Source organism: Nicotiana tabacum, chromosome 18 (assembly GCF_000715075.1).
Source record: "Nicotiana tabacum cultivar K326 chromosome 18, ASM71507v2, whole genome shotgun sequence".
In the NCBI taxonomy this organism is placed as follows: Eukaryota; Viridiplantae; Streptophyta; class Magnoliopsida; order Solanales; family Solanaceae; genus Nicotiana; species Nicotiana tabacum.
Genome location: NC_134097.1, coordinates 143,056,935 through 143,069,556, shown reverse-complemented (window position 1 = coordinate 143,069,556; position 12,622 = coordinate 143,056,935). Strand labels below are relative to the sequence as shown.

Below are 12,622 nucleotides of genomic sequence, written 5' to 3'. Positions count from 1 at the left end.
GCCTTTAATAAGTCTTCCACATTAGCCACTTCTAAGCATGATGTTTAAAATATATTCATAGTTTATATTGTATCTAAATATTAGTTAATTTAGCTTAAATTCTAAAGTTCAAACTTCAGGACATGACTTCCTAGAGTTTAAACCTCAAAGTTCAAACTTCGGGACATCGTGTCCTAAAGTTCGAAAATTATATCTAGAAGTTCGAATATTATGTCCTGAATTTTAAATTAGTAGTTCAGAAATTCAAGACACTTATAATCCTGTATTTTAAATTAGCAGCTCAAAAATTCAGGACTTCCAAGTTCAGCATACTAAGTTCTGAAGTTTGGATAAATTGACTAATCTTTAAATACATTGTAAATTATGAATATATTTTAAATAACAGGCTTAAAAGTGACTATTCTTGCTCTTCATCCTATGGTTGTGAAACATGAATAGGTTAGCCTTGAGAATAAAAAAATACCTTGTAGTAAACGCTTTTTTCTTTAATGGAACTTATGTGACGTGAATATGAATTAATCGGGTTCCAACGTGAATATATCGAAGACCAAACACTGGATAAAAACCCATAAAAAATAATTTTTTGCAAAAAAAAAAGGTTCTTAGTGCAAAAGCTCATTTTCAAGAATTTGAAGCAAACTATATTGGGATAGCAGCAATAATGATAATTACACCTCAATGAAGTTAGTCAGAATTTGTTATATGAATGCTCATTAACCATATTGCTCTATTAAATTTGTATCAGTCTAATATTTTAAATTTGTATTTTGCAATAAATATTTAACAGTAAGTTGGTCAGCTTTTATAAATTGGAGTCATAAGTGAACTAACCAGTTTAAACTATAGCTATGAACTAAATTTATGATATATAAGGATTTAGTAAATGATAGCTTTTGAGGTTACAAAAAATCTAAGTTTGCATTTAGTTCAATTATACCATAGATATAAATATCTACCAATTAATTCAAATATGGCATAGATTAATATCTATATACTATATTAAAAGCATAACGAAATGTCGTTCGCCTTTTTTACCCTTTAAAATTTGATTTCACTCTAGGTAAAATAGTTATTATTTTTTTTAATATATAAGGATAGACATTTATTATTTTTCTAATATTTAGGATTTCAAAATCAAGTAAATTTGACATATTTATATTCTTCCTTATTTAAACTATATAATATCACAAATTTGTACAGGAAAAAAATAACTAAGAGTCGATTTCTCTCTCTCTCAACTAAATGTGTGACTTAAACATTTGTCATCATGATTCCAAATAATTAGATAGCTATGTTACGGTGAGTAATTCAGTAAATTTATTATCTGAAGTCAAGTATTTTCTTAATACAAATTTGTTAGTTGTGCATTTGCTAAGATGGTTGAATTTTGAGCATTAAGATCGTATTATATGAAACATAATACATTTTCATATTTATATTTTAACTCTCTTTTACCCAAAAAAATATTTTTTTCCTTCATCGGCTCTTTTGTATAATATTTAAAATTACAATTAACACTTAGAACAAATAACAGAGAAAATATCTAAAAATATAAAAGAGAAAAAGTGAGAAAGATGATTGATATAACATTTACAGTCCCGCGCACAAAGATTCGAAATTGAAATAATCATTAATATCTTATCCTTTGAAAATAGAATCTTACTAGATATAATTATAATTACGTAAATACTTAAATTTTGGGATGGGCTAATATTATGTATTTGAATCAACAAAAATAAATAATTTTCTTTAATATTGAGAATAAATAATTAAGTATTTGAATACACTAATTAACAAAATATTATATCTATTATTTTTCTAAGATCATACAAGTAATTTTTTTTTAAGCTAACAACTCAGGATATATAAATTTGTTTATAAAAGAATAACACTGCAGTGAAAGAAATTATTAAATTTTGCCAAGTCACTTATACTATGATAGAGTTAAAAAGATTAATATACAAGCTCGAAAAAATACATAAATGGGTACACGCACAAAATGCGTACTCTAAAGCTAGTTTTTAGAAAAAAGTCTAGCAATGCGTTTTTCTTGTTAAAGTTTGAGATTGATTAGAATAAATACTAGTAAGTGAATTGAAACTATGGAGAAAATATTAAATTGTTAAGGTAAAATAAACAAATGATATGTTTGAAATAATGACATTTTTGAGGTTGACTCTTCTCAATTCCTTTAACTTTTTCACTTTTCTATTTTCTCGTCAGATTATGCCTGGGGTATGGAGTCGTCTTTATTATGGAGCGCTCTAACCCAATGTGAAACTTTTTGGTGCGAATCCGGATTTAGTAGGACCCAAATATAAGTATCGAACGCCGAGTGGAAAACCAAAAAAATCAAATTATACCTCATTTCATGTATACTTTTTGTTAATATTATTTAAGTGCAAGATAATGAATTGAGGCTTTAATGTAGATGCGATCAAATCATTTCAATTTTGTTAAAGAAACAAATGAATTAATAACTCTTTGCCTTTATTGAAGTGTGAATATATCTCCTTACACTCGTTAAACTCATGAACACAAATTACAAAAAATCAAGTCTTCATTTATTGCTAAGTAGTAAATTTCCCCTATATAAGAAGCGGTTAAAATATTTCACACTACACATTTCTCCTATTTTCTTACATTTCTTTTAATAGTTCTACAATGGCTATACTTCTGCTTGTTGCACTGTTGCCAAATCTTCTAATATTAGGTAATATGTTAATTTAATTCTTTTTTTATATAGCTCCTTGCATGCATAACTCCATTTGATTTTTCAGAACTCGAAAGTTGGTTTTATGTATATATTTTCTTATTCCACATATTCTATCCTGCATAAAATAATACATAATTTTTCGTATTACTTAAGTGTGGTTTGTTTGATTCCACCAAACAAATCTTACAATAAATAACGCAAATATTATTCATATTCATGTTTCAACGAATATGGTGTATTAGTAATGTTGGAATTAGTTATACCATACATTAATCAACCAAATAATCGCTAAGTTACATGGAATATCAGAAGTCATCACACACACACACACACATATATATATACTCGTATATCGAATGTATACAACAAACCCAGTATAATCCCATAAGTGGGGTCCAGGGAAGGTAGAGTGTACGTAGACCTTAATCCTACCTTTAAGGTAGAGAGACTGTTTCCGGTAAATCCTCGGCAATATATATATATTCGAATGTATATTGACTTTTTTTTATTTATGTGTTATTTTAATTATGCAGGAGTGCAGTCAATTGGAGTATGCTATGGGAGAAATGGCAACAATTTACCATCTCCTCAAGATGTCATAAATCTTTATAAAGATAATGGCATAACAAACTTGAGAATTTATGATCCAAATCCTGAAGTACTCAATGCTCTTAGAGGTAGTAACGTTGAAATAATTCTTGACATTCCCAATTACAATCTTCAAGCCTTAACAGATCCAAATGCAGCTACAAATTGGGTACATACCGATATTATTAACTATTTTCCAAGTGTTAAAATCAAATATATAGCTGCTGGAAATGAAGTTTCTCCAGGATTTCCTCAAACAGCTCAATTTGCTCCTTTTATTCTCCCTGCTATGCATAATGTACAACGAGCATTAGCAGCTTATGGGGTACAAAACCAAATCAAGGTCTCAACGGTCATGTATTCGGGTATTTTAACGAATACCTACCCTCCTTGGAACGCGATTTTTCGCGATGACCTAAAGGGTTTCATCGTCCCGATAGTGCAATTCCTGGCACAGAATGACTCTCCGTTGTTAGCGAATATTTACCCTTACTTCGCGTATCGAGGTGACCCGGCCCATGTTGCACTCCCTTATGCACTATTTACCCAACCGGGAGCGGATCCCGGGTCGGGTTATCATAACTTGTTTGATGCTATGTTGGATGCACAATATTATGCACTTGAGAAAGCCGATGGAAATAACATAGAAATTGTTGTTGCTGAAAGTGGATGGCCTTCTGATGGTGGATTTGGAGCAAGTATGGAAAATGCTAGAACTTATTATATAAATTTGAATAATCATGTGAAATTAGGAGGAGGAACTCCACATAAGCCTGGAAAAGTTATAGAAACTTATTTGTTCGCTATGTTTGATGAAAATTTGAAGGAAGGAGATGAGACTGAGAAACATTATGGAGTGTTTTATCCTAATAAAGCTAAGAAGTATAATATTAACTTCCAATAGGGAAGGATTTTTTGTTTTTAATTATGTATTAGTATAGGATAGAAAGACATATTAAAGACTCAATTCATGACTAGCTTGATCTAGTCAAAATATTGTTCTTGCTAAATATATGGCTGCAAGCTTAATTATATGAAATCCCTTCTCTCTCTCAAGTTATCTCTATTTTGTTATACATAATATTCTAAACTAATCACATAGGTAAAATACGAAAGAGATATTGAATATAAAAGAAACAAACCTTAAGCTCTTGTAACGCGAACAATATCATTAGTGGAATGAATGTTATACTTGCCATAGGAGTTTTGAAATTTATATTAAAATCAAAATAGAATTTGAAAACTATAAATCTACAAAATTGTGCAGCTTTAACAAAAGAGATCTTTACATAAATAGATTGTCATATTTATTTTTTACTTTTTTAATCATATACATAGTTTATACATTGATTAAACATAATTATACACATATAATACATAAATTATGTATATACTATACCTCCACCGACTATTTTTATTTTTTAGTTTAAACAGTTGGATGAATGGTTATTTGGGATTAATTCTGGTTTATTTCATTTCGAAGTAGCGGGTACAATCTATCCTTAATTGGCATAATTAGTTGAGATTCTTCAGTGTTAAACTTTGCATATTTAGCTTTAGCAACTTCATTAATCTCTAAGCATTCTTTCTTAATAAGAAGCATTTGATAGAAGGTGGTTTGACATACCTTTGTACTTTATAACTAGTTATTAATTTCAATAACTTGTTTGGATGGTTGTTATCCATTGTATTGTATCGTATTGTTACTTTAAATATAATGTTTGTTTTGATTGTTACTTAAATTTTATTGTATCGTATCGTTAGATCCATCGTTATATAACGACGAAATGTGCCACTTTATGTAACGACCGATTTGGTGTGGTCGCGTCGTTACCTTGTCTTTTTCTCTCAATCTCACCATCTATTATTATTAAATTATTTTATTTATCATTTACCCTACCTTTTTATATAGCAATTTTATCTTGTATCATATTTTTTCTTTATAATATTGCAAGTTTGTTCTTTATATTGCTGGTGCGTGATATCATAAAATGATGGCAAATGACACAATCTATCCAAACATTGTATTTATCAAACGATATAGTACAATTCAATACAGTACGATACGATACATTATGAAACGATGCGCAACAACCATCCAAACAAGCTGTAAAGAAAGAAAAAAGGTTGATACACCTCGAAAGTATTAACCCACTTTTTTTCCTTTTTTTTTTTTTTTTTTTGTTTTTGCATGTATTTTGTAATTTATTTTGTTACTTATGCCAGATCAGATTTTGTTTCCTAATGTTATTTGGAGTTGGATTGCATGAAATTTGTCATTATAGGGTTTCTAAAACGGAAAATCTTCTTAAATGAAACTTTCCTAGTTATACTATGAAAAGGACAAAATAATGGTTCACACTATATAAATTTTTATCTATATAAAGACCTCTTCTTAAGCCCTTTGTTATTCAATTCCCATCAGAAAAATTCTTGATTTGTTGTCTATTCAACAAAATTAAACAAATTTCTCTCTTTGTTTCACCAAAAAAAGAAAAAAAAACCATGGGGTTCAAATCAAGAAATCATGACAAGACTATTTACTATGGAAGAAAGACTACTAGACGTAAGTTTTTCCCCCCCTTCTGAATGTTAAATTATTTGTTTTAAATATTTTCTGTTTTTGGGATTTAATTTTTAATTGTTATAAGTCATGGGAAAAATTGATTTAAAAAAAGAAAGAAGATAAAGCACAAAAGAAGTAGAAGTAGAGACACTCTCACAGATATATCAGAAAAAATAATTTTTTGGTCTAAATTTTGGTTATTTGATTGTTGATCGATTACCATAAGAAAATTAAGCTCTAGAAATTGATTTTATCTTTATTTTTTTAAAAGCTATGTTATCGTCATTTAAGCGAAAACTTTCGTTTTTTTTTTCTTCCTCTTTTCATGTTATCTTCGATTTTTGTTATCCAATGAGGGGTTTTAAGCGGTTTCCTTATTTTAAAGCTGAGGTATAAATTATCATCAATAGTTTTCGTCTGAATTTCTCTACACTAAGAAAATTCTAGTTTTACTTTTATTTGTTCTTACATTCATTGATTTTATTTGAAGATCAAAGATTTAATTGCCTTGGACATTTTACACTCTAGCTATAAAAGCTTAAATTTCAAAGGTTAAAAACTAGAAGAAAAATAAAAGGGCGAACTCTACGAGAATATTGATTGCAAATGTGTAACTGTTTTTTTTTAGTTGAATAAATGAGGAGCAAAATTAGGAGAAACAAAAATTAATGAAGGAATTAATTAACAAAAAAACAAAAGGCAACCCTCTTATCATGAATCTTTATTTTATGATTATTTATAGAACTTTGGCTGATATTTCTTGTAATCGATTTACTTAGATTCAATATTTATTCAGTCTTGCTTTATTTTTCGATTATTATTTACATTTGTTACGGGCGTTTACATGTTCTTTATCGTTTACGTGATCTAATAGCATGAAAATTTGCGTGCATAAATTTAATCCAATTTTTTATTTAGTCTTGCTTTATTTTTCAATTACTAATCACACTTATTACAGACGTTTATATATTCTTTATCGTTTACGTGATCTGATAGTCTAAAAATTTGCGTGTAAAAATTTAACCTAATTTTTTTTCTTAATTAGGGATTTGGGTGCCGGCAGTTCCTGCATGGGAGAAGGAATTTTGTTTAAAGAATGGTGAATTCACATGGGAAAATTTCTTGGAATGCAAGAGATATACATATCACTTTTCAAAAATATTGGAATGGAATGATTCAGCTGCCGAAGAAGCATTTAATTATGCAAAAAATAGATTTAATGCTGAGTTTCATAACTTGAAATTTATTGATACTAATTTTGAGCCAAACCCTAATCTCTACATTGATGAAATTGATTGGAATAATTCAGAAAATGATTCTCAGCTTTTATTGGAATTGGAATTGGCATTGAAAGCTGCAGAAGAAGAAGAAGATGATGGAATTAATATTCCAAAGCATTTGAGGAGAAATTATGATATGCCAATTGAGAAAATTATACCAACTGGTTGGAATGTTGTTGATTTTGTTGAATGTAATGTTTTGACTGGTCTTATTGTGGGTGATCATAGCAGTTGCGGTGAAGGTAGCGAAGTCATGTGAAGTAGATTAAAGGACAATAAATACCATAGGCTAATTAGGTTGTAACAATTTGATTTTTATGATCATGTAATTTTTATTTCGTTGTTTATTATGCCTTAATTAGAAAAACCAGCAGCAGAAAAAGTGGATTTTCTCATTTTCATTTGTTAGAATGTAATTAAGATTATCTTCTGTCAAATCTATGAAGCTTAAACTCTTTTCAAGTTATGTTCTCCCTTGTGCTTACATATTAATAGTAGTTATCACTAACCCTAAGGGGTAGCTCGGCTGGTAAAGGCTTGAGGACAAAGTCCTTCAGGTCGCCGGTTCGAGCCCCAGGGCCCAGCAGGGTCACTGAAGGCATTACAAATCGGCCGCGTCTCCAGGGCCCCGTGGAACTAATCGTGGTGGACCCGCTTTGAAACAGCGGGACCCGATGGGTACAGCTAGTCGGGTTCGCAAAGCGACACCCGGAAACCACGGCAAAAAAAAAAAAAAAATAGTAGTTATCACTTATCTGTTAAACTTCAGATTGTGAAATGATTAATTTATTTCGTCTTTCAAGTTTTTTTTTTTTTAAAAAAAAAAAATTATGATGCGTTTCTAATTTTCCAACATTTTTTTAGCAAGCTAGGCTTAATCTTTTTTTTTTTTTTGAAGATGGCAATTTATAACTTTAGGCACCATGTTGTACTTAACCAACCATGGTTAATGAGAAGAAAAAAACCCATTAATCATGGTTTTTATTAACTACTTTAAAGGGAAATGTTGTTACTTTGCAAGAAACTAGAGTAAAAAAAAATGTTATCAACTAATTAAATAGGAAGAAGAACAATGCATTTACCTAAAATTACAATACAAGTCTATGGCTTCAAGCTGGATAATTATGTTTATGTATGAATACATTTGAAATATCAAATTAATGTATATAAATAATCATACAATATTAACTTTTATATATACTGATATTGTAAATGAATTTTTACACTATCAGATCACCTAAAATAAACATAGTTAGTAACCGTTTACAAACATACAATTAATAACTTAGAGAATAACGCATATTATATATCTGTTACAATAGGTTAAAATACATAGATAGTTCGCGAAAAATACAAATGCATATATAGTCTTGAAGCTTAGTTAATTTGGGTGTGTGTGAGATTCAGACTTTCTTCCCCCCCCCCCCCCCACCTTTTCTCAACTTTTCTTCAAACTGAGATTTTTTGTACTTTCCTTTACAAAAATATATGTTTGAGAGTACCTTTTTTTTTTGCAAGATATTTCTTCGAGTTACGTTAGGAATCTGATTAACTGAATCCTAGTAGTATGTCTGAAGTCGGAGAAAAAATATTGTCTTTCCTATTTGACTAATAGAATAAAGTAAACAGATCCAATTTTGACATTAACGTAAAAAATAAGGTATAAAATTTTATCATAATTGATTATCAAATTTTGTAAGTGAGAAAAAAATATTTTATATTTGACAATAATGAATAATAAAGAAATATTTTAACAACTACTATCTATTAACATGCATTTAAATTAATCTAAACCTCTAATCCATACAATGAATATTATAAATAAGACTCCTAATCAAGCCCCACACTATACAACTACAATAACTACATTCCAGTCCCACTATTAGGAGTGCTCATGGTTCGGTTTGGATCGATTTTTACCTAAAAGATAATCAAAATAATTAAGTCGATTTTTCGAATATAAGAACTAAATCAAAGCAATTAACTCTATTCGATTTTTGTCGATTTTTAATAAAGACGATAAGAAGTTTCGCAGAGTGCAGATATTACAATTTGATGAACTTATATATACGTTACAGATGTAGAAACTGCAATTTGATGAAGTATTGTGCTTTATACTCTTTTCTTTTTATAGGTATTATGCTTCATATTAATGTTCCAGTTATTAAATATTATGAAAATTACACCATTAATATAGTTTATGGAAGAAAAGAAAACAAAACTCATCAAAATATGTAGCTTATAAGTGTTGCCATTGAAGTTTTTGGAAATACTAGGCCTAATACTCTTACAAGTCATCTTGTTACGCGAAATAATCTTGGTATTGAATTTCACATTAGTAATCCGCTATTTTGTTCCTTATTTGGTTTCCATAATCATAACTTACCATCAATTATGATGCAGTTTTCGTATTATTTTATAGAAAATATAATGTAATTAATAGTATATGTATTTGAAATAATTTTGGTATTGAAATATAATGTAACCAATAGTATATGTATTTGCAACACCTGGATAAGACCTAGTAAAACAACAAAAGTATTCTTTAAACAATTATTGTTATAGAGGAACACCCCCTCCCCCTAATCATAACTTACCATCAATTATGATGCAGTTTTCGTATTATTTTATAGAAAATATAATGTAATTAATAGTATATGTATTTGAAATAATCTTGGTATTGAAATATAATGTAACTAATAGTATATGTATTTGCAACACCTGAATAAGACCTAGTAAAACAACAAAAGTATTCTTTAAACAATTATTGTTATAGAGGAACACCCCCCTCCCCCTAATCATAACTTACCATCAATTATGATGCAGTTTTCGTATTATTTTATAGAAAATATAATGTAATTAATAGTATATGTATTTGAAATAATCTTGGTATGGAAATATAATGTAACTAATAGTATATGTATTTGCAACACCTGGATAAGACCTAGTAAAACAACAAAAGTATTCCTTAAACAATTATTGTTATAGAGGAACACCCCCGTCCCCCACGCTCAGGCCTGCAACTGGAGCGTGGACAATATAAATGGGGACCCAACATCGGTAATAATAAATTGGGATGAGTCTAGCTCTGATACCATGTTAAGAATGGATTTTGGGCCTAAATCAACCCCAAAAGCTAGCTTGTGAGGTGAGGATTGCCCAAGACCATATAAGGAGACCAAGATACCCATAACCCACCGATGTGGGACACAACTCAACATATGTTTAATCGCATATGATACAATTAATATTGTGTGAAAGTATTGTTTGTAACAAACTTTCAATTTAAAACAGAACACATATTTTACTTTATACATCATATATCCATATTTTAATATCATCAAACAAATATTCGATAATAAAAATTACAAATCCATTAAATAATCCAGCATTTAAGGTTGCAACAATGCACGTACAGTCAAATTTTTCTATATTTGTTTCAATATTTTTTGGTTGCCATAGTGAAGTGTTGTTATGAAGGATATATATATTATAATATAAAAATATTGGTTCCGATAAAACATGATTTTTATAATGAATGACTATTATATAGGGATAATGTTATAGAAAGGTTTGACTGTACTGTAATTCGTAAGCAGTTTTTCCGCTAATTAAACCACCCCTTAGTTTGATTGGAGTTCCAATAGTTAAATTATATATGGTATTATGTTCAATTGCTAGTATAGCTTCTACGTGAAAATTTGCATGGCCAAACGACTAAAGTTTGCAATTCTAAATGGCTCTTTTGTTCTATTATGTTCCCACATAGTCCAACCTATTTATTTAAGAGTTTAAGTTTTGTGCCGTGACAAATAATTTGTGTAATAATAGTTGGAACTTCCGACGTATCCACTTATCTATCTACTAATATAGAAAAGGAGAGGCAACTTCATAATATTGTGCCAAGTGTCAAACCGAAAAATCTACACGTGTCAAGATTTAATACAAAACTCCAATAAGTTTGGAGATTCAAAAAAATTATAATTTATAAAATAAAAAAGTTATTTTGAAGTTTTTAAAGCATTAATATGTTTCAGTTATTTCCCTTAAGAGTCCCACATTTGTGCATATCCATGAGTCCCACATTTTTTGGACTCCCATATTTCTTCATCTACGATCATCTATTCAATATTTTGGACTCTCACGTTTCTTTTATCCGGATGAAAATTACTCCAGATCCTTTTCACAAACGTGGGCATCAAAACCTAACTCCATAACTTAGAAACTGTCTCCTAAACTAATAATGTCTCAAACGCCTTCTCTTTCTTTTTTTCTTTTCTATTCTACTTCTATTCCCTTTTTTTCTCTGCTCAAAATACATAAGTTTGTAAATATGGCTACAACATTTCATGAAATCAGTCAAATTTCAAGCAATTCGATGCAATGGAACCTCAAAGTTAGAGTCGTTCGAATGTGGGAAATGCCGGATCGTTTCAATCCTGAAAAACCATATTTGATTGAGTTGATTTTACAAGATGCAAAGGTAACATAATCAAATTTACATAGTTCTAAAGTTTTTCTTCTTTTCTGGTTTTATGGATAAATTTTTCACAATACAAAGTACTCATTGTGAAAAATTATATATAGTACCAGTACTCTGTTTCTGTTAATGTTGTTTTCACAATTGTATTTATCAAGTGTTTCACAAAACCGACAATTCATCTATAGCCTCGGTTAAACTATTATCCGCAACTTTGTTATTAAGATTGTTAGGACTAGTCAGAGAAATTGCACAGGATTTCAAGGCGGATCTTAGGTTTCAGAGCAGTACTGTGGCTGCACTTCAGGAGGCTGCTGAGGCTTACTTGGTGGGTCTTTTTGAGGATACCAACTTGTGTGTTATTCACGCTAAAAAGGTGACTATTATACCTAAGGATATTCAGTTGACTAGGCGTATTAGGGGCGAAAGGGCTTAATTTTGTTATGTTTTATGTGCTTATGGTGAATGTGGTATGTAATGGTGTTTAGTTACAGTGTTAATTGGTTGAAATGTCTATTAGTAATTTATTTTGTTCAATCTATTTGAATTTTTCTTTTTCTTCTTTATTGCTTTACGTTGTTCTGTAATTCTCTAAATGGCATAAAGCTCTACCATAAATGTAGGTATAATAGGCCAAAGTCCAATGACAGATTGTTGTGTAGCATGTTAATATTGCAAAAGGAATATTGTTAGTTAATATAATGGTGCCAAAGAATACCACCATTCATGAACTGGTGCAAATACAGATTGTTCATCAACTGCCATAATATGGCCTAATGATAGTTCTTACATAGCCAGAGACTAGCCTTGGGGAAAAAGCACCGAGAATTATCTACACAAGAGGTTTCATCAACTGGATATTGTGGACCAATTGATACATTATCCAACTGGATAAAAGAAAAATATGGCTGTTCAGATATACTGGTAATCCATTTATTTCTTCTTTTGTTTGTCTTGCATTAGCGCGATGCAACTATACTGGTTTTCAATAC

General features: G+C 29.7%; 1 protein-coding gene across 1 annotated transcript; it reads left to right on the top strand.

The window, feature by feature from the left end:
• The first annotated feature begins 2,664 nt into the window (after window positions 1–2,664).
• LOC107786893 (glucan endo-1,3-beta-glucosidase, acidic-like) lies at window positions 2,665–12,066 on the top strand. Its single transcript, XM_016608408.2, has 5 exons — window positions 2,665–2,713; window positions 3,250–4,204; window positions 4,623–4,690; window positions 6,916–7,392; window positions 11,789–12,066. Exons 1-5 carry the CDS (start codon window positions 2,665–2,667, stop codon window positions 12,064–12,066), a joined length of 1,827 nt encoding a protein of 608 aa, XP_016463894.2.
• The last annotated feature ends 556 nt before the right edge of the window (window positions 12,067–12,622 follow it).

Bases quoted from the DNA above. Each gene is read 5' to 3' on its own strand.
- LOC107786893 (XM_016608408.2), top strand. From the start codon at position 2,665: ATGGCTATACTTCTGCTTGTTGCACTGTTGCCAAATCTTCTAATATTA. The intron at 4,205-4,622 runs ATAGGGAAGGAT...TTTATTTTTTAC, and splicing joins AAGTATAATATTAACTTCCA to TTTTTTAATCATATACATAG. The intron at 4,691-6,915 runs GTATATACTATA...TTTCTTAATTAG, and splicing joins ACATATAATACATAAATTAT to GGATTTGGGTGCCGGCAGTT.